This window comes from Dama dama, chromosome 10, assembly GCF_033118175.1.
Source record: "Dama dama isolate Ldn47 chromosome 10, ASM3311817v1, whole genome shotgun sequence".
NCBI classification, from domain to species: Eukaryota; Metazoa; Chordata; class Mammalia; order Artiodactyla; family Cervidae; genus Dama; species Dama dama.
Window position 1 is genome coordinate 11,026,332 of NC_083690.1, and position 22,759 is coordinate 11,049,090.

A 22,759-nucleotide genomic window follows, 5' to 3' on the forward strand; every position below is an offset into this window, starting at 1 on the left:
CAGACACGACAATTTACAGGGTTTTTAAAGTTGCATGAAAGGAGAGATGCAAAGTGTAAGAGAGCCTTATTGCCATGAGATGCTCACTGTGTTTGAAAGACTCACAGGAACTGAGAGCAGCTTAGGGAAGGGGAAATTCCCGTTTCCCCTCTGATTCCTGGCACGGAAGTAGAAGGGGCACACGTCCCCCTGTTCTTTTCCACGCCTCTCGTCAGCTGCCCCCCTCACCTGCCCAGGGTCAAATCTGTACCTGTTCAAGGTAAGGAAAGTGGAACCTGGCCGTGAGGCCACACACAGCCCAGGAAGGCCCAGCACACAGGTTGGTCACCACCCAATCCCCGCCCCCACCCGCTGTGCACACAGGCCGCTCGAGCCCCCTGGGGCGCCCACCCAGATCACAAGCCCAGCTGAGCCCAGGGGAGCCATGCTTCCATGAGAACCCCTAGCCCTGCACCATCCAGGCCACCATCTCGACCCCACCGCTTACCTAATGCTTGTGAATCTCCAGCCCCTCGAGGCCAGGCTTCTGAAAGTCGCTAGGACAGGCCTGCAAGAGGAAGAGACAGCCCTGGCTTTCTGTCCCACATGTGCGTGGCCTGACTGCCAAATCAAGGCCAGAGCAAGTCCACAGTGAACCGAAAGCCTGCAGGGCTGCTTGCTCAAGGTCTTGGCTTAAAGCTTAAGTGCACTGTTCACACTTAAGATAGCTCAAACCATTTCAGGAAGAGCCTGGTCACATTTAGAAGATCTGTTGTTGCTTCTAGAACTCAGGCTAGGTTTAAAAAAATTATTACAGCTCTTAATTCTATTGTGGTGGTGGTAGTTTAGTCGCTAAGTCATGTTCGACTCTTTGCAACCCCATGGACTGTAGCCCACTAGGCTCCTCTGTCCATGGGATTTCCCAGGCAAGAATACTGGGTTGGGTTGCCATTCCCTTCTCCAGAGGAGCTTCCCAACCCAGGGATCGAACCCAGGTCTCCTCCATTGCAGGCAAACTCTTCACTGTCTGAGCCACCAAGGAAGCCCTCCATAGTTTAAAGAAATCACTCAAAACCAACAATGGCAATCACAAAATGACAAGCGCTGTGTGATTCCACTTACGTGAGGTCCCTAGATTAGTCAGATTCATGTGGGTAGAAAGTAAGTGGTTGCCCGGAGTTTACTGGGGTTGGGGAGGGTGGAGAATGAGTTAAATGTTTAGTGGGTACAGAGTTTGCTTGGGTGAAAGAGTTGTGGTGGCATGATGATGTGGGTATACTGAACTGTACACTTAAAAATGGCTAAAAGGGTAAATTTTGTTGTGCGTATTTTAACCACGAACACAAAACCCCAGCTAACACTGGCAGCCTGGCTGATACAGAAAAACATAAACTGCCACAGCCAGCAGGCCTCCTGGACTTTCAAGTGTCTGGAGATCAAGGGTCCAGGAGTCAGACTTGAGTAACTCACCGTCTGGAACACCGTCTGGGACAGAAAACTGGCTGTGACTTTGCTGATGTCACTCTCGCCTCCCATCTTACACAGGACGTAGCCATACAGGTTGGCGGCTTGGAGAGAGATCCCAGCTATCACCAGGGCCTGCATTCAAACGAAGCAGAGGTCATTCTGAGAGCAGAGATTGAAACGGTCCTCCCAAACCAAGCAGGAGTGGCTCTGGCCCACACCCACCAGTGTTAGCCAGCCTTTATGGAGAGCTTCCCTGGTGGTTCAGATGGTAAAGACTCTGCCTGAAATGAGGGAGACCTGGGTTTGATCCTGGGGTCAGGAAGATCCCCTGGAGAAGGGAATGGCAACCCACTCCAATATTCTTGCCTGGAGAATCCCATGGGCAGAGGAGCCCAGTGGGCTACAGTCCATGGGGTTGCAAAGAGTCAGACATGACTGAGCGACTAACATAATCATAATAATAGATACTCAAGGACACCTATTAAACACCAGAAACCGGAAAGGCTGGGGCCACTTTACAGGGAGGACATGGAAGTCCAGGGAAGCTGAAGTTGCCTGAAGTCCCAGAGCTGAGACTGAGCGAGGACCCAGACTCCAGAGCCCACACTCAGTTACGCTGTGGCTTATACCGTCTATGGATATTTTGTCTCCTTGTGGAATGAGCTAGGTCATGGCAAAGCAGTATTGTAACTCAGAAATAAAACTCCAGAATCCTGAGGCTGGCTTATTCCTACTGAGACAAGTTTCCTACCTATCCAAGCTAGGATGTCATCCACTTTTTCTAGAAATACCTCTCAGCAGCATTATTCATATGGACCAGAAGGTGGAAACCACCAAATGTCCATCAGTGGATGAACAGATAAACAAAACGTTGTCCGTCCAGATTAGGGAACAGTATTCAGTCATAAAAAGGAAAGCGATACTGATACCTGCTACAACTGGGATAAATCCTGAAAACACTGTTAAGTCAAAGAACCAAGTCATACAAGACCATGTACTGTATGATTCTTTTATAGAAAGTGTCCAGAGAGCCAAATCTACAGAAACATAAATTCGTGAGTGGCAGGGGGCTGGGATGGAGAGGGGCGGGGAACAGGGGCGGTGTGGGGTTTCCCTGGTAACTCAGCTGGTAAAGAATCTGCCTGCAATGCAGGAGACCCTGGTTCGATTCCTGGGTTGGGAAGATCCTCCGGCGAAGGGAATGGCTACCCACTCCAGTATTCTTGCCTGGAGAATTCCATGGACAGAGGAGTCTGGCAGGCTACAGTCCATGGGATCATGAAGAGTTGGTCATGACTGAGCGACTAACACTTTCACAAACAGGGGCTAGGGGAACAGAGGCACGGGGAGGGTTATAGCTAAAGGGCTCAGGATCTCTTGGGGTGATAAAAATTTCCTAAAACTGACTGTGGTGCTGGCTGCACAACCTTGAAAACAGACTTGGTGTTGTTCAGTTGCTCAGTCGTGTCCAACTCTTTGTGACCCCGCTATACAGCCCGCAGGGTTGCAAAGAATCGGACACAACAGAGCGACTATCGCTTTTTTGCTGACTGTAGCCCTCGAGGCTTCTCTGTCCATGGGATTTCCCAGGCAAGAATACTGGAGTGGGTTGCCCTTTCCTCCTCCAGGGGAGCTTCCTGACCCAAGGATCGAACCTGTCTCCTGCTTAGCAGGTGAATTCTTTACCACTGAGCCACCTGGGAAGCTCCTGAATCATACACACAAAATGGGTGCACTGCCTGGTATGTGAATTCTTTCTCAATACAGCTGTTTCGATCCATCAATCGCTCAATCAAGAACAAAAACCCACTTCTGCAACCACCGGTTCTGTACCAACATCCGAGCGAGTGTTGCCTTACCAGCCACTTGAGCTTCAAGGAAAATAAGGAGCTAAAAAAGAACACGATCCAAATCATGGGACAGACAATGAGGCCGAGCCAGAAGACCCGCGCTTCCGCCTCCGTGGCAGCCACCGTGTCTGGAGAGACCTGCAGCAAGAAAGAGATTCGGATGTACAACTCGCAGAAACGGTCCCAAAGGAGCGTGCTCTGATTTTCGTTAATATCACACATGCTTCTGCCAGTGGGGGCTCTGAACGGGCACCAGCCGCCATGGGCCTTGTGTCCGGGAGGGATCAGATCATGCAGAGCTCAGAAGGAACCCACAGGGGCTTTCCACGGCCGTTTCCTCGGCTCTAGCTTGACAAATACTGGAAGATACCTTTCTGGCTTCAAAAATCCAGTGGCTTTTCCCATCTTCATCAATCTGGTTCCACCAGCGAAGGCCCACCATGAGTCGTCCGGTTACATTCTGAGAAAAGTGGACAGGATGCTCATAAGCAGATCACGGGTCAAGAAAGAGGCCTCATCTTTTCCTGGATGAATAAAAGTGACCCGTTCATGTCAAACCTGAGGAGAGGGGGACTGAAGAGTGGGGCTTTCTCGAAATCAGTTTTGAGGTCTGTAATTCTTAACTAAGCTTACCTTAAAAGGCAGCCTACCTGTCCATCAACACAGGATGGGTAAGGAAGATGTGCTACATGTATAAAATGGCGTATTACTCAGCCATGAAAAGGAATGAAATAATGCCATGGCAGCAACATGGATGGGCCTAGAGATTCTCGCAGTGAGTGAAGTAAGTCAGACAGAGGACAGATACTATGTGACTTATATGTGGAATCTAAAAAATGATGCAAATGAACTTATTGACAAAACAGAATTAGAGTTATAGATAAGAAAATAATCTTATGGTTACTGGGGGGGCAAAGTGGGGGAGTGATAAATTAGGAGATTGGGATTGACGTATACATACTACTATATGTAAAATACATATATTTTATCCCTTCTCCAGCAGATTTTCCTGACTTAGGAATGGAACCAGGGTCTCCTGCATTGTAAGCATATTCTTTACCAACTGAGCTATCAGGGGAACCCATATATAAAACAGATAACTAATAAGTACCTACAGTGTAGCTCAGGGAACTTTACTCAATACTCTGACATGACCTGCATGGGAAAAGAATCTAACAAGAGCAGATGTATGTATAACTAATTCACTTTGCTGTATGCTGGAAACTGACACAACATTGTAAATCAACTATATCCAATAAAAACTTTTTAAAATTAAGTTCCATTCACAAAAAAAGAGACTCCCCAGACATACATACACACATATATATCATATATACATATATGTATTCCTATTTATAGAATTTTAAAATACATTATTTATAATATATGAAATTTACAAAAAATCCAAAACCCTATGGAGTTGTCTCCCTCACATAGTACGTGTCTGCAGGCATGACAGTGGCCACCCAGAAGCCATTTATTCAACTATGCGATGTACTTTTTTCCTCTGATTTTAAGTGATGTTGGCTTAGTATTCTTAAGTCCGCATAAGGGTCAGTGAGTGGCTAGAAACGCAGCCCCGTGTTTCGGGAGAGAGGGAGTCACAGGTTGCGGGGAGCCGGGGCTTACCTTCACAGACCAGAAGTCAAAGGACAGGAGGAGAAGCACGGTGACGAAACAGCCCACGAAGCTCTTGCTGAACCAGTCACAGCCCACGTAGGTGATGATGGCACTCACGCGAAAAAACAGGTGGAAAAACGTGGCCACTGGGTGCCTAGGAAAGAACCCAGAAGCCCGCTCAGACCAGGGCCCCAAGGACAGTGGCCAAACGTGCTCTGTGGTTTCCACGACCCACATGTTCTCCGCGCGTTTCAACCCAGACTCCACCAGGGCACAGCTCAGAGAAAGCATCACTCGCCTAGAAGACTCGAAACCGTCCTCATCACACCAACATTTTTCCCACCCTCGAAGAATCCAGTACTTTCCCATAATATGACTCCAAATATCACTTGCCCTCTTTGAAACTGTGTCACCTTTGAAGTGTAATGTGACACTGATCACCGCCTTCCTACCTAGCAGCAACAATGACCAGTTCCCCAAAGGGAAATGTTGGGTTATTCCATCAATAATTGAGCTGCTTGGTCACATGCAGCCCATGGGTTCAGAAGCCTCACATCAGCGGGGGCCATGTGGGCATGTCCGGGTCCAAACCACTGGTGCTGGTGACGAGCAGCATTTTAACCCTGGAGCAAGAAAGCAGGCCGTGTGCAAGGGCAAGGGGTGGGGGAGGGATGGACTGAGGGATGCATTAGCCGATGCAAAGTATTATATATAGAGGATGGATCGACAGCATGGTCCTCCTGTATACAGGGGACTATAGTCAATATCCTGTAATAAACCTAATCGAAAAGAATACCAGAAAGAATGTATGTACATGTATAACTGAATCACTTTGCTATACAGCGGAAACTAACACAATATTGTAAATCAACTCTACTTCAATAAAATAAATTTAAAAAAAAATTGATCCTGCAAGCCCCATTCAGTTCAGTCACTCAGTCGTGTCTGACTCTTTGTGACCCCATGGACCGCAGCACACCAGGTCTCCCAATCCATCACCAACTCCCTGGAGTTTACTCAAACTCATGTCCATTGAGTCAGTGAGACCATCCACCCATCTCATCCTCTGCTGTCCCCTTCTCCTCCTGCCTTCAGTCTTTTCCAGCATCAGGGTCTTTTCAAATGAGTCAGTTCTTCGCATCAGGTGGCTAAAGTATTGGAGTTTCAGCTTCAGCATCAGTCCTTCCAAAGAACAGTCAGGATTGATCTCCTTTAGGATGGACTGGTTGGATCTCCTTGCAGTCCAAGGGACTCTCAAGAGTCTTCTCCAACACTATAGTTCAAAAGCATCAATTCCTCGGTGCTCAGCTTTCTTTATAGTCCAACTCTCAAAACCATACATGATCACTGAAAAAACTATAACCTTGACTAGACGGACCTTTGTTGGCAAAGTAATGTCTCTGCTTTTTAATATGCTCTCTAGGTTGGTCATAACTTTTCTTCCAAGGAGTAAGCGTCTTTTAATTTCATGGCTGCAGTTACCATCTGCAGTGATTTTGGAGCCCAAAAAAATAAAGTCACCACTGTTTCCACTGTTTCCCTATCTATTTGCCATGAAGTGATGGGACTGGATGCCATGATCTTAGTTTTCTGCCCCATAACAGGTAGCAATTCATTGCTGGGGAGAGAGGCCAGGCAACTTGACACTAGCAAACTAACCCAGTATTGCCAGATCCGATATCTTTGCAGGAAGCTAAAAACCTAGACCTTTTGTGGGAAATCTGATTTTTAAATGACGGCCACTAATTATGTCAACAAAATGCCGCAGGCTGTGTTTCACAGGGCCTGGGAGCTTCCAACCTGCCACGTCTAAAGGCAGCCAGCAGGCCTTTGGGGGCCAAGCCTACTTGATCTCTGAGAAGGAAGGCAGTCAGGGTGAGCACCCTGGAGGCTCCTATAGCACCGTGGGCTCCTGACTCCCACGGGAATGTCAGCTAAGATTCAGATGACCTCTGCACTTACTCCTCCTCTTGCAAAAGAAGAAGGGGCTGTGCCCAAGGCCAGCTGTTCTCCAGAAGGTTCTCACCTGTGCCTTTTAGATGCCGAGCTCTCCTGGCGACCGAACCCGTGGCATTTAAGAATTAGATGTGATCGCATGGCACTTCAAACCTGACTGTTCCAGAAGACAAGACTCTGGGGAATCTCTTACACTATTTTCTTTTGGTCACGCCACATGGCATGTGAGTCCTTGGTTCCCTGAACCAGGATCAAACCTGTGCCCCCTGCAGTGGAAACACAGAGTCTTAACCACTAGATCGCCAGGGAAGTCCCCCTCTGATACCTCTTTTTGCCTTACACATTATTGAGGATTTAATTGTCTTAACATAATTTCACCCCCTTCACCCAAAGATGCATGCATTGCATGCTCAGTTGCTAAATCCTGTCAACTCCATGGACCGTAGCAACTCCATGGACTGTAGCCCGCCAAGCTCCTCTGTCCATGGAATGTCCCAGGCAAGAATGCTGGAGTGGGTACTTCCCAGGTGTTGCAGTGGATAAGAAAATGCCTGCCAATGCAGAGGACACGGGTTCGATCCCTGGTCCCGGAAGATTCCACACGCTGCAGAGCAACTAAGCCCATGTGCCACAACTACTGAAATCTGCGTGCTTTAGGGCCTGCAACAAAGAGTGGCCCCCACTCTCCGCAACTAGAGAAAGCACTCACACACCAGTGAAGACCCAGCACAGCCGTAAATAGATAAAATTATTTAAAAAAAAAAAAAAGAATGCTGGAGTGGGTTGCCATTTCCTCCTCCAGGGGATCTTCCCAACCCAGGGATCAAACCCGAGTCTCCTGCTTGGAGGCAGATTCTTTACCGCTGAGCCACCTGGGAAGCCCTTCACCCAAAGATAAATGAATCCTTTTCCAATGTCCTTTGAGGGCAGAGACCATTTTTATATCCCCAAGAGCACCTGGCTTTAAGATTCTCAGCAAATATTTGTTGTGTTGAACTTTGTAATCCAGTCCCTTCAGGCTTACTTGGGAACATCTGTCTTTTGTGTAGAAAATACAGACTTAAAAGGTGTATAGAGGCCCAAGTGTTCACTAATCCAGGGTGAAACATGGAAGTTATGCCTTCGAATAAATCCCCTGCCCACCCACTGTTTTTCTTTTTCTGACTGTGGTTTCCTGAAATAAAATGCAGAAAAAATTCCACTTGTTGGAAGGTTCTGCTTATTTAATTGAGTTCTGGTTAACTGACTGTTTCCTTAACTTGAAGGGATAAGATCATTATTGTTGTTGCTGCTGATGTTTTAAGTATCCAAACCAAGCCCAAAGCAAGCAGAAAAGGACGCCTGTTGTACTTTCAACTAATGCTTTAATCCTGTTTTATGTGGGCTGTTCTCTGGACAACCCTCCAAACCCTCACCCCATCTCCCTGCAGTCTGCCTAGCCTGGGCCCCCGCCCACCCCTCTCCCTCCGCTAACACGAATGTGAGCTCAGAGATCAGCTTTCTAATTCTGAGAGTTTGGAAGGCCATGGTTTGAGCCTGCCCACCCTTCCCTGATATGGGGTCCCCTGTGCCCTCAGCCTTCTCTCTGGCCACCTTTTCAGCCTTGGAGCACACATGAGCCAACAGTTACCTCCAGCTCTCAACGCCACCAGCTCCCAACTCCCTCGTCCCAGGCACCCACCTGATGGCCGCGCCTTGAGAGGCAAACAGCACGGAGGTGCCCGACTGCCAGGGTCCAAATCCTGGCTCCAACCTCTGAGCGGCTCCGCAGCAGTCCCTAAGCTACAGAACTTCTCATAGCCTCAGTCTCTGCTTATGTAAAATGGGAAGGCCCACGGGAGCCCCTGCAGAGATTATTCGCTTAAAAAGATCAAGTGAAGGTGGCAGGTATTCAGTGCCTGAAACACACACCATGCTGTCATTGTGAACAGCTGACAATCCCACACGTGCTCAAAACCATTACACGTCCAAGGAGCCAAACTGTAAAATTCCCCCTCTGACCACAACTTTCTCTCACTCCCCAGGGGCTGACTTTTCATCTCTGCAGGGATCCCCCAAGACTCCTGATCTCCCCCATAATGCCCCAGCCCCTCCGCTTTCACCAAGGAAACTTCCTCATCCTCAACTTTGTGTGGTCTGTCCTGTTCGACTCTTTGTGACCCCATGGACTACAGTCCACCAGGCTCCTCTGTCCATGGGATTTTCCAGCAAGAATACTGGAGTCCGTCGTCATGCCCTCTTCCAGGGGATCTTCCCAACCCAGGGATCAAATCCACATCTCCTGCATTAGCAGCTGTGCTCTTTACTGCTTTTACAGAAGTATTTTCTGATCAGTATCCATCCTGCCCCCTCCACCCCAGGACAGAAGCTTGTTATCTCAAGAGGAGGAGGAGGAGAGAATGATAGGTGGTGAAAGGGGAGATAAAATTACTTAAGTCAAGGTCAGAAGGGTCTAACTGGGCTTTTGTTTAAATTCAAAGCCACTTTCACAGTTCTGGGCCCAGCTCACATCTTGTCTCCCCCTGTGGAGGTAAACCCAGTAGGTTTGCATGGTATGTGCTTGAAAGTTACCTGAGGAGGTCTTAAAATGCTCAGAAGGCTGCCCTGGTCCCATGACATGTGGGTTTAGATTTGGAGTGGGGCCTGGACATGATTCTTTCAGGTTGTGGTGCTGGAGAAGACTCTTGAGAGTCCCTTGAACTGCAAGGAAATCCAACCAGTCAGTCTTAAAGGAAATCACCCCTAAATATTCACTGGAAGGAGTGAGGCTGAAGCTGACGCTCCAATACTTTTGGCCACCTGATGCGAAGAACCAACTCATTGGAAAAGACCCTGGTGCTGGGAAAAATTGAAGGCAGGAGAAGAGGGCGACAGAGGGTGAGATAGTTGGATGGCATCACTGATTCAATGAACATGAACTTGGGCAAACTCCAGGAGATGGTGAGGGACAGGGAAGCTTGGCATGCTGCAGTCCATGGGGTCACAAAGAGTCAGACACGACTCGGCAACTGAACAATAACAACTGGACGTGAACTTTACAAAGGAAAATCACTGCTCTGCCCTGGTTTGAGGGATTCACTGGTGACTCAGCTGTAAAGAATACGCTGGCCAATGCAGGGGATGCCAGAGATGTGGGTTCGATCCCTGGGTTGGGAAGATCCATTGGGGTAGGAAATGGCAACCCATTCCAATATTCTTGCCTGGAGAATTCCATGGACAGAGGAGCCTGGTGGGCTACAGTCCATGGGGTGGCAAAGAGTCAGACATGACTTAGCGAATGAGAACACCCTGGATTCATAAACTCCCGCCCAAGGGCCAAACCTGGCCCACTTCCTGTTTCTGTAAATAAAGTTTTATTGGAATGCAGCCATGCTCACTCATTCTCTGGCAAAGCTTAGAAAATATTTACCCAGAACTCATGCCAATCCCTGCTCTAGATAGGCAGGAAGAATTTGATGATGAAATCAGGCTCCATTCAAGACAAACCAAAATGAATCAAACTGCCAGTAATGACCTCTCCCCCCTACTTCACCGCCTACTTCCAAAGCTATAGGACAGGAGCTGCCCGACTGGCAGAAACAATGGATTGTGCTAGAAGGCAGAGCGGTGAAGGTAAGAGGGGCAGTGACTGACACACAAGAGGGCTTGTGATGCTGGAGGCGTCCCACATCTTGATCCGTCACGTACATCTATATAAAAACTCACCCACCTGCACATTTAGGATGAATGCGATTTACTGTATGTACGCTGCTCTGCTGCTTCATCACTCGGTCGTGTCCGACTCTGCGGCCCCATGGACCGTAGCCCACCAGGCGCCTCTAACTGGGCAAGAATACTGGAGAGGGTTGCCACGCCCTCCTCCAGGGCGTCTACCCAAACCAGCGAGCAAACCTCTGTCTCTTACATCTCCTGCACTGGCAGGCAGGTTTTTCGCCACCTGGGAAGCCCTTTACTCGTAACTGCCCCCAGTTGGAAGCACCAAGATGTCCTTCAATAGGTGTATGGATACATCATAGCACATCCACACAAAGGAATATGGTATTTTCGGCACAAAAAAGAAATGAGCTCTCAAGCCATGAAAAGACATGGAGAAACCTTAATGCACTCTACACGGGGAAAGATGTCAGGCTGAAAAGACTACATACTGTATGGATCTAACTCTATGACATTTTGGAAAAGCCTCAGCTACGGAGACAGGAAAAAGATCAATGGTTGCCAGCGTTTAGAGACAAGGAGGATGAATAGTTGGAGCCCAGGGGATGTTTAGGGCAGTGAAACTGGTCTGTGTGATACTCTCATGGTGGATACATGCCATTATACATTTGTCAAAGCCTATACAAGGCATCACTGACTCAATGAACATGAGTTTGAGCAAACTCTGGGAGATGGTGAAGGACAAGGGAGCCTGGCGTGCGGCAGTGCCTGGAGTCACAAAGAGTCAGACACGCTGAGCAACTAAACAACAATGGAAGGTGCAACACCAAGGGTGGACCCTGATGGAAGCTATGGACTTCAGCTAACAATGCACTGGTTCATCACAGCAAATGTATGACATTAATGCAAGATGTTAACAATAGGGGGAACTTTGGGGTGGGGAGGGGCTCAGGGGAACTCTCTGTACTTTTTGCTCAGTTTTTCAGTAAACCTAAAACCACTCTTAAAAATGGTCACAGGTTGGGGGTGGTGCTCTGTCTAGCCAGAGTAAAGTCAGGGGTGGGGCTGGAGAGGACCATGTACCCCAGGCACACACATCCCCTTCCCAGCAAACTTCCTTTCTTTTAAAGATTTTTTTTTAATATAGGCCATTTTTTAAGTCTTTTTTGAATTTGTTATAATACTGCTTGTTTCATGCTTTGGTTTTTTGCGTGAGAGCCGTGTGGGATCTCAGCTTCCCAACCAGGAATCAAACCCACACCCCCTGCAATGGAAGGTGAAGTCTTAACCACTGGACCGCCAGGGAAGTCCCCCTACAAACTTCTAAAGCACATTCAAATTGGGGGCAAAAGTTTGATTTAATTCTCCATTCTGCAGTAATTTAATAGTCTCTTTAAAAGTTGCCCTTTATTGGTTTAAAATACTTTGAAAACTAATTCTGTATCAAACATCCTATTTTAAATACTGCTATCATCTTTCAAATACTCTGACAAGCCTTCTGCTTTCCACTGTGGCAAAGGTCTGAGGAAAGACAGTATCTTTTCTCCCTCCTTTACTTTGCTACAAAAATAGCATCTGAGATGATGTCTAGAATTTGCTCCAAAATAAGCTGGGGGCGGGGAGTGGGCGGGGGTAAAGATGAAATAGTCTGGCCACGTGTTGATCATGACTGAAGCTGAGCAATGGGAACATCAGGGGCATTGTTCTCTGTACTTTTATGTAAATCTAAATTAAAAAATAGAAAAATAAAGAAATCATCAGAGGTAGATTCGACTTTGCATCGAGGCAAGGCATGTTTCAGAGAAAAAAGAATAAAAGGTCTATAGGTTGCTATTCTGGGGGCCATCTGTGGTCAAAAAAAAAAAAAATTCAGACCTAAAAATCCCCAGTTGAGTAATTGGCTGCTACAACTGGAGGCATGAGGAAAACTCCAGAAAGTAGGTCCTTTCTTCTGGGCTTACCATTTCCTCTGCAAAAAAAAGAAAGGCCACCCCTCTCTACGGAGTAAAATGCCCACCCACCTCCTAACTGGACAGTCAGTACAGTGAAAGACAGAAAGCTTCGATCCACACTCACGCTCCATCCTTGCTGTGTCCTTGGTCCTGGACAGGGCACTAAACCGCTCAGAGCCTCAGTTTACTCATCTGGAAAATGGGAGAATAGCATTTAACCGCAGATGGCCAAGGCTTCTAGGAGGAAAAACACCTACGGTGCCAGAACAGAGTGGGGCACGTTGTTAATATCACTCTACATATTGTTTGACTCATTCATGGTCAAAAGTTTTGAGAATGGGAGAAAGTGAGAAAAAGCCTTGGCTGGTGATGATCTTTTTGGATGCTTTCCATTGGATGCTTTTTCCTCATTGTTGAAAAGCAGCAGGATGCTACTATATATTTCTTCAGCCCTGACACCCACTTAGAGTCAGGCGGCTCTCGCACTAACAGCAGTGTGTCACCAGGAAGATGTGGCAGGGAAGGGGACCCCAGAAAGTGACGACTAAGACCATATCCACCTGTTCCCCTCCCCTCGTGCCCCGGAGCTTGTTAGCAATGCAGGAACAGTGGCCTACCCCAGGCCTTCAGAGCCCAAATCTTCATTTTAACCAGATCTGCATGCTCGTTGCCATCCAGGAGCCCTCCTTTGTTCCATTTTCAAGGTAAACTCAGTCATGAGGACAAAGACGGGGGAAGGAACCCACACTTAAAAAAGCCTTGCTAACCCAGCGGGTGAGCCATGGGGGCTAGACGGACTTTTCTAGATGTAACATTAGCGCCATCACCCTTCAGACTCCAACTTCTTGTTTCAGATGACAGCACACCCTCATCCTTGCCCAATATCTGGGCCAGGAAGGCAGGTCTGGGGCTGCTGGGATGTCTCAACAGATGCTGGTTGCTAAGCGCTCAGAGCTTTGATTCAAAGGTCAGCACCACAGAGGTCTGAGTATGGAAGTGAATAAAAGAACAGACTTCCCTCTGGCCACCACAGTTTTCCCTCTAGTTTCTGTTCTTTATTTCTTTTTAAAGAGACATCCCATCTTTATCAGCTGGGTATAGCAGTTGAGTCGCTAAGTCGTGTCTGACTCTTGTGATCCCATGGACTGTAGCCCACCAGGCTCCTCTGTCCATGGGATTCTCCAAGCAAGAATACTGGAGTGGGTTGCCATGGCCTTCTCCAGTCAACTGGGTATGCGGAGCTGCAAAATGCTGGGCAAAGGGAACCCCCAGAGATGGGTCAGCGGGCCCCTGGCCGCTCAGCCCTGGCTGGGCCCTCTGTGGGGACCCGCAATTCTCTTCGAGGGACACCAGGGCTGATTCCTGCCCATGGACCCTAGCTACTGCCCACTCCCCATCACTACTCGAAGCATGGACCAGATTCCTCAGAGACCCAGCATTTTCAAATGAAATGGGAACACAGAAGAGCTGAAAACAGGTCTTCAAACAAAACCTTGCACACGAAGTTTCATGGAGGCAACATTCACAGTCACCACCAGGCGGAAACGGCCTGAAAGTCCCATCAATGGACTGTCCGTGCGATGGGGCGTCACTCAGCCATGAAAAGGAATGAAGCGCTGAAAACCTGCTCCAGTGTGGGCGAACCTCGACAACCTCAGGCTCAGTGAAAGAGGCCAGACGCAAACACATAGATACTGTAAGATTTCACTAAGTAAGCTACCCAGAAGAGGCAAATTTACAGAGACAGAAAGCAGAATATAGGCTCCCGGTGGCTGGAGGGAGGAGGAAATGGGGAGTGATTGCTTCACAGACACAGGCTCTCTGTGTGGGGATTGAAGGGGTTCTAGAGGCGGTTGGTGGTGATGGTGACACAACAGTCTGAACGGACTTCTTGCCACTGGCTTGAGGTGCTTAAAATGGTAGATTTTTTTTTGTCATGCATATTTAACCACAACTGAGAAAAAAAAAACATGAAAAAATTATTGGAGTACTGATGCATGCAACAACACAGCGGCACCTTGAAAACATGCCAAGTGAAAGAAGTCAGGCATAAAAGGTCCCAGATTGTAGGATTCCATTCTTGTGAGAAGTCCAGAATAGGCCAACTCATAGAGGCAGAAAACAGGTAATTGGTTATTGGAGGCTGGGGACACTGCAGGGAACAGAGAGTGACTGTTTAATAGCTATGGGGTTTCCTTTTGGGGTGATGAAATTATTCTGGAATGAGACAGTTAGGACGGCTGCATAGCACTGTCAACATCCCAAATGCCACCGAATCAATCACTGTATTGCTTTTTTTAATATTTATTTATTTGGCTGTGCCAGGCCTTACCTGTGGCATGTGGGATCCAGTTTCCTGACCATGAATGGAACTCGGGCCTCCTACAGTCAGAGCTCCGACTCAGCCACTGGACCACCAGGGAAGTCCCGAATTGTTCATTCTCAAATGGTTAAAACGGTCAATTTGATGTTATGTGTTATTTTACAACTTAAAAGGGAGACGAAATTGGGGTGGGGAGGAAGAGAGACGCTGCTTTCATTGGCTCTCCTTTGGGGGGCAGGCGAGGTGAGTAGAGAGGGTCCTGGGTACAAGTTCAGAGACAGATTCATAGATTCAAACCTCAGCTCCACCCCTGAGGACCTGTGTGACCTTGAGTAAGTGACTTAATCTCTCTGAGTCCCAGTTTTCTCATCTGTAAAATGGGATAAGAGTCAGGACTGCTGAATGGCACAGGAGGCATCATATAATCATTGATGGTGTGAATCGTGTTCCCTGGAGTAAGAAGTACCAACTGCACGGAGATGCCAGGAAGATTACGTGAGAATCACAGGCAAAGAAGGACTCAGTAAACTGCCTGGTAGGCAATGAGTTCAATACCCGCTATCATCAGAAATAACTCTGCATTTGCCCTGATGGTTAATCATTCCTGTTATACTATTGAATGACACAGTGCTTTTCTACATACACACCACCTGGATCTCTTGCTTTTTTTTTCCCTTTTCAAGGCTTGTGGGATTTTAGTTCCCTGACCAGAGGGACTGAGCTCGGGCCCTCAGCCGTGAAAGCACAGCGTCTTGGTCACTCGCCACCACCTGGCTCACTTGTTAAACGCAGACTCTGATTCAGGAGGTCTGGGTGGGGCCCGAGAGTCTGCATTTTAATGAGCGCCCAGGTGATGCTGACTCTGCTGGCCCATTGCCCACCCTCAGAGTAGCAGGGAATACAGGAAAGTGCTGTATTTGTTTCCCAGGGCTGCTAAAACAAAACACAGCAAACTGGGTAACACCAAGAGCATGTTGTCTTAAAACCCATCATTTCATTGTGCTCAAAAAAAAAAAAAACGAGAAAGCAAAGCAAAACAAACACCGAAATCTCTGTGTCTGCAGGCTTGGTTCCTTCTGGGGGCTCTAGGGGAAAACCCATCCCGGGCCCCCTCTATCTTCCGACGTCAGCCGGCACCCTTGGGGTTCCTTGGCTTGTATCTACATCACATCAACCTCTGCCTGAGTTGTTGCGTGGCCTCCCGCATGTGTCTGTCTTCACAAAGCTGCCTTCTTTCAAGGACACTAATCATTTGGGACTAGGGCCCCAGCCTACTCCGGGATGCCTGCATCTTAGCTAATCACATCTGCAAAGACCCTATTGCCAAGTGAGGTCACATTTTGAGGCCCTGGAGGTGAGGACGTCCACATATATCTCGGGAAGAATGCAAGTCAGCTCACAACACCTGCCTGGGGAAAAATGAACCCAGAGAACATAAGCGAGGCTGGAAAGGGACAGAAAGCCATTCTGCAGTTAAGGGGTTGGAAGGTCAGGAGGTGTTGAAGTGAATTGCCCCGGGCCTGGAGCAAAGAAGCAGTTGTGCAGGTGATGCCGCTGCACACCTACACATGCTCAGCTCTCCAGCTGCAGGCCTTGGAGGAACCATCTGCCCAAGGAAGGGTGGAAGGGTCATCTCTTCTGATTTGCACAAAGATGCCCTACAGGCTAGCAGCTGCTCTGAGGGGCAGAATCCGCCCAGGTTTCATCACTGTCCCACCTGTCGGCTGTCTCGCAGAGACCCACAGAGCAACTGAAAGGGGACACATGCTTGGTGACAACAGTGACTCCCCAGAATACATCCACCAAGAGATGCTGTTAATATCAGCCCTGCCCGATGCACCCCCTGGTCACAGAGCCGGAGAGCTGGCGCAGGAGACAAACCCAGACTGTGGCTTCTAAACTCTGCTCTCCAAAGGAGCCACAGCTCCCTGGAGAAGTGATGCCTCCAGGCGCAGATGGAGAAATGAATATGATAAGAAATGAATACAGGATTGGAACATCCCAGATCACAAGGAAGCTGTCAAAGACTCTGAGAGCCAGGTCAAAACCTCAGAGGCCAACGGGTAGATGCTCCCATTGGCCAAAGATGGGAGAACCTGAATAGCAATAAGAATGTCTGAATCCATGAGTCATGTGATTCTTATGCAAAACCCTCAGTGGTCACTTATGGGGGATTCTGGGGAACAAAAGTCACCACTTGGAAAATGGAAAAATGAAGGGCAAGCATGGAGCATTTATTATGCCTTTTCTCTGTATAGTATATCCTGCAATTTATTAGAAGAGGGGGAGTTTCTCTTTCTAGATTACTTCAGCTCACAGATGGAGATGGAATGATAGTATGCTTAGAATGTCACCACACTGCAGCCCACAATACATTCACTCACAAGCAGCTGCTGTGAATGGACAACCAGGCATTGGGAGCCCCTGATGGAAGAACTTGTAGCTCAGCTGGTAAAGAATCCGCCTGCAATGCAGGAGACCCCAGTCTGATTCCTGAGTCAGGAAGATACCCTGGAGAAGGGATAGGCTACCCACTCCAGTATTCTTGGTTTTCCCTTGTGGCTTAGCTGGTAAAGAATCCACCTGCAATGTGGGAGACCTGAGTTCGATCCCTGGGTTGGGAAGATCCCCTAGAGGAGGGCATGGCTACCCACTCCAGTATTCTGGCCTGGAGAATTCCATGGACAGAGGAGCCTGGCGGGCTACAATCCAGGGGGTCGCAAAGAGCTGGTCACAACTGAGCGACTCTTCATCATTATTCCTGGTCCAAGAGAGTATGTCAGAGGCTTGGAGTCAGTTGGCTGACTGTTCCTTTGCACTTTGTAAAGTGTTTTACTATCCTAAGGAGAGAGGCATCTGTATTGCAATGCTAGGGAAAATGTGAGGATCCATTAACACAATCTGTGGCTGTTTCTGAGTCATTCTGAAAGCCTCGTTACTCCTGTAATGTGTGAGAAGTGAGTCATTGGCTATGGAACACCCAAGGCTGAGCCCCTGTGTGAAGAGAATTTCCTTCAGGCTGGAGTAGGGCCAGGCCCAGGCCATTCCCCTTGGATTCCAACCCGAAGTTATTGAGCCAGTCTTGGTTAAGGAGATGTCAACAGCATCACTTGCCAGAATATGTGGCTGAGCCTTGCATCAACACCTGCTGTTGTTGTTTAGTTGCTCAGTCGTGTCCAACTCTGTTGCGACCCCATGGAAGGTGTAGCCCGCCAGGCTCCTCTGTCCCTGGGATTTCCCAGGCAAGAATACTGGAGTGGGTGGCCATTTCCTTCTCCAGGGGGTGTTCTCAACCCAAGGATTGAACCCACATCTCCCACATTGCAGGTGGATTCTTTACCACTAAGCCACCAGGGAAGCCCGTTATCAATACCTACCCATACTATAATGAAGGTGAACACACACGCATGCACACACACACACCACTCCCTACTTAATGCAGAAATAGACAACCTAGAAAAATATGCCAAGTCGCTCAGAGCAGAATCACATTGCAGAAGCCCGTCACACCCATCTCAACACCTACTGACTCAGCATCTTTGGGGATGGAGGCCCTGAAGTTTTGGTCCTTTGTTTGCTGAGATCCCTTGGGAATGTAGGCCCAGTGACAGGCGTCTGGGACCTGCTGCCTTCACCCTTCTCTGTCCAATCTCAGAAGTCCCAGCAGGTGGCAGAATTGGGACAAAGGTCAATTTAAGCCAAGTTCCCATGTGTGTCCCTGGAGTCCAGCCAGTCCGGGCCGGCAGCATCTTTCACCCTGGCCCCTTCACCAGCCTCCTAACATCTCTCTGCTCCCGTTCTTGCCCTACAGGCCACTCGACAGCCACCGGGAGCGTTCTCAAGGGTCAGCCAGACCATGCCTCTCCCCTGCTCAAATCCCTCCAAAGACTGCCCATCAAAGCAGAGCAATTCCAATTTCCCATCAGAATTTTCAAAGCCCTAACAAATCTCCAACTGCCTCCTCCTCCCACTTCCCCACTTGCTACACCCTGGCCTGGTTCCAACAATCCCTAGACTATACTCCCACCCCAGGGCCTTTGCACTTGCTGTTCCCTCCGTCAGAAGTCTCTTCCTGTGCATCTTCCCACGCCTGGCTCCTCCTCCACATTTTGGTCTCAGTCCAAATGCACCTTCTCAGGCCTTCTCTGAGCCCTCTAGAATCTAAACAGGTCCCCTGGACCTGGCCCCCTCTTCTCATAGCACTTACCACCCTCTGATGTTAACTTTGTTTAGATATTTGCTGATACGTTCACTGTCTCTTCCCAATTAAAATGTCAGGTCCATGAGGACAGGGACCATGCCCATCTAGTTTTCTCTGCGGTCCTTAGAACAGTGCTAGGCACACGAAGGTCCTTGAAAGGTGTTCTTGACTTAACGAATAAATGAGTGAGTGAAAGAATAAATCAGTGGCTCTCAAATGGGAGGTGATTTGGGGTCCCTCGCCAGCAGCGTCTGGAAATGTTTATGGTTGCTGCAACTAGGGGACTTTTCTGGAATCTAGTGGATAGAGGCCAGGGATGCTGCTAAACATCCTAGTGTGCACAGGACAGTCCCTACAACAAACAATGTCCAGCCCCAAATGTCAATAGTGTCAACCCTGGAATAAATGAATGACGAGTTGAACACTCCTGGTCCACATGGTCAAGCTTGGAACACCAAGGAACCAACGTCTGACCACCACCTCCTTCTGGTCCCCGATGCCTTCCTCAATTGTGTGAGTTATGATGGTTCAGGAGAAATGTCCCTTGGGTGACTGTGTTGTTGGCATTGCTTGTGCAATCAATGTCATGTTAACAAGAAACATAAAGAAGGGGAACTAATGAAGATGGAGATGTAAGGGGTTAATTTGAAAACACGTAATTCCGTGTCCTAATCAAAGAGAACTGAAATTTGTCTAGTTCCTTGATTCTGCGGGTTATTTTCCTTGGTAATCGTGAACCTTCCTTAAAATTAAACAATCAGCCTTTTGTGAGACCTGCTTATGTGTCATTATTTCTAGATTTTTTAAATAGATTTTAGAGTGGGGACGGGCAGCGTGATCTGTCGCACAAAGTCACAGGGTGAGGGGTCCTCACTTATTGAGGCGATCAGATGTTCTCACAACAAAGAAAGAACAAAATTATCCTTCTCATCTGTGTGTTGTAGCACGGTGAGTGTGGAACAATCAGAGATGTCCCTGTGTCGATTTCTGGGAATAATGGACAGCCACTGAGGCGTATCTGTACCATCACCTGCCCCCTTCCTTCCTTGCCCCACCACACCATCAGCTTCTCATGGGCCAATGTCAAACACAGAGGTCTCAAGCATGCTCTGAGTCCCCTTCAATGCAAGTTTAATTTCTCTAAATCCAAACCCCAGAGACAGCAAGAGAGTAATCTAAACTGCGTTCTCAGCCAGGGGCGATTCTGCCCCAAGGGCACATCACTTGGCAGAGTCTGGAGTCCTCTTTGCTTGTCACAACTGGGGGCGGGGGGCAGCGTTACTGGCACCAAGTGGGTGGAGCCCAGGGAGGCTGCCAAGGTCCTGCAGCACACAGGGCAGCCACCACAAAGAATTAGCCAGTCCCAAGTACCCACTCCAGTGTTCTTGCCTGGAAAATCCCATGGACAGAGAAGCCTGCAGGCTACAGTCCTCAGGGTCGCAAGACACGGTTGAGTGACTGAGCACACACATGTATCAGGGCTGAGAAAGCCTGCTCTGCAAACCAGGGGCAATTCCACACTCTCATCTGCACAAGGAAAATATGAAGCACTCCCCGGAGGAAGCAGACAACAGAAGGCCTGAGACTACCGATCCCAGGACAGTGCCTGTCCCCAAGGACTCCCACCTGCCTAAACATCTGCTCCCCAAAGCACCGTCTAACCAAAGATGCCACTCCAGAGCCAGATCTAATGGTTCAAATCCCCACCTTGCAGCTGCACCGCTGTGTGACCTCGGGCCAACCCCTCAACTCTTTCCTGCAATTTCTTTCATCTTGAAATTAACTTTTTAAAAAATCACAGTATCGACTTCATAGGTTTGTGAAAAGGTGAAAGTTGCTCATTTGTATCCAACTCTTTGCGACCCCTATGGACTGTAGCCCACCAGGCTCCTCTGTCCATGGAATTCACCAGGTAGGAATAGTGGAGAGGGTTGCCATTTCCTTCTCCAGGGGATCTTCCCGACCCAAGGATCGAACCTGGGTCTCCTGCATTGCAGACAGATTCTTTACCACCTGAGCCACCAGGGAAGCCCTCATAGATTTGTAATACAGCTTAAATGCACATTATGAGTAAAACACTGAGAACAGTGCCCACGTATAGTGAGTGTTTGCTATTATTTTTCATTCAATCTAACTTCCCCTAAAAAGCAGCCAAGAATTTCATCTGGAGCTCGTTTTGAGGAACAGCTTTGCGTGTCTATCATGGAAAGATGAACGGACAGTGGGACACTTTTTGAAAAACAAAACATTATCCTCCTTGACAGGCTAGGCACGGATTTTGATTCCACATGATTTCTGCCTTGGGTCCCAGCCCCACCAAGAGGTGACTCCTAGTGGTGCCTGAGATCACCGGTAGTGTTCCCCTCAATTTAAGGCCCACTGGGATGAACAAGGACCAACCATGGAACACTGATCAAACCTCACCAGCAAACCAGCCCTGATAACTGAGACCATCCTCAGACCCAATAACTCTGCCTGGAGCAAGAGGACATCATCCCACTTCAGATGGGAATCCATTGGAAGTCACAACATTTGGGTCCAAATGAATTTTGTGAAGACAGTGCTTTGAAAGCATAAACCAAACTCTCCAACCGAGGGACAGTCCCCAGCTCCAGGGACAATCCCAGTGTGACATCCTGTTGCAACCGAGGACCTGGCTCCACCCCAGCCCTGCCCAGAGTCAGGACACCAAAGTCACACTTATGATCAGAGAATAGGTACCATTTACGAAGGACACACAAGATGTCAGTGGTCCCGCTGGCCTCGTTACATGTAATACTTTCTTCACCCAACTGAGTTCTCCTTACACAAACCTGTGATGGAGCTAACCTCATCCCCATTTTACAGATGAGAAAATAGGAGGGAGCTACAGAGTCCCTCAATGAGATGAAGATACTGTGTCTCTGACTTGTTTCCTTCTAGAGAACCAAGTAAACAGGTATGTGTATGTGTGTGTGTGTGTGTATGCGTGCACGCAAACTCAGTTGTGTCAGACTCTTTGTGACCCCATGGACTGTAGCCCTCCAGGCTCCTCTGTCCGTGGAATTTTCCAGGCAAGAATACTGGAGTGGGTTGCCATTTCCTACTTCAGGGGATCTTCCTGACACAGGGCTCAAACCCATGTCTCTTGTATCTCCTGCATTGGCAGACGAATTCTTTATCACTTCGCCACCATATATGAAAGCCCATTTGCATCTTGTGAGGCTGTCTGCCAAGTCAAACCCACAACCACAGTTGGTTGGCTGGGGAATGGTGGAACCAGGACCCAATACTGGGTCTGTCTGAACTTGAGTCCAGGCTCCTCCTGCTCCTCAAGGCTGCTGGCAGCCCAGAATACTCACTAAAAGTTGGTCTGCAACACAGCATGGCTAAAACATAGTTACCATTTGGCCAAGCAGTTTGGCTTCTAGGCTGTTGCCCAAGAGAACAGAAAACATATATTCAAACATAAACGTGTACCTGAACGTTCATACGTGCGTGCGTGCGTGCATGTGTGCACACTCAGTCGTGTCCAACTCTTTATGACCCCGTGGACTGCAGCCTTCCGGGCTCCTCTGTCCATGGGATTCTCCAGGCAAGAATACTGGAGTGGCTTGCAATTTCCTCCTCCAGGGGATCTTCCTGACCCAGGGCTCGAATCCACATCTCCTGTGTTGGCAGGCGGATTCTTTACTGCTGAGGCACCCAGAAGGGGCCCACGTGAATGTTCCCACGTGAATTATTCATAAGAACCAAGAGAGCAGAAACAACTCAAATG

At 48.4% G+C, this 22,759-nt stretch overlaps 1 protein-coding gene across 4 annotated transcripts in view; it reads right to left on the minus strand.

Moving 5' to 3' along the window:
- TVP23A (trans-golgi network vesicle protein 23 homolog A) overlaps positions 1-22,759 on the minus strand; it is a 31,084-nt gene that overhangs the window by 808 nt on the left and 7,517 nt on the right. Inside the window, exons 3-7 of one of the 4 annotated variants that reach the window (XM_061152812.1) lie at positions 4,926-5,070; positions 3,667-3,756; positions 3,306-3,434; positions 1,450-1,578; positions 488-547 (exon numbers count right to left, since the gene is read on the minus strand). In XM_061152812.1, the coding sequence (XP_061008795.1) occupies positions 488-547; positions 1,450-1,578; positions 3,306-3,434; positions 3,667-3,756; positions 4,926-5,070 (553 nt within the window). Of the gene's footprint in view, positions 1-487; positions 548-1,046; positions 1,579-3,305; positions 3,435-3,666; positions 3,821-4,925; positions 5,769-22,759 lie in introns of those variants that run through there. The other 3 variants (XM_061152811.1, XM_061152813.1, XM_061152810.1) reach the window with 3 other exon arrangements.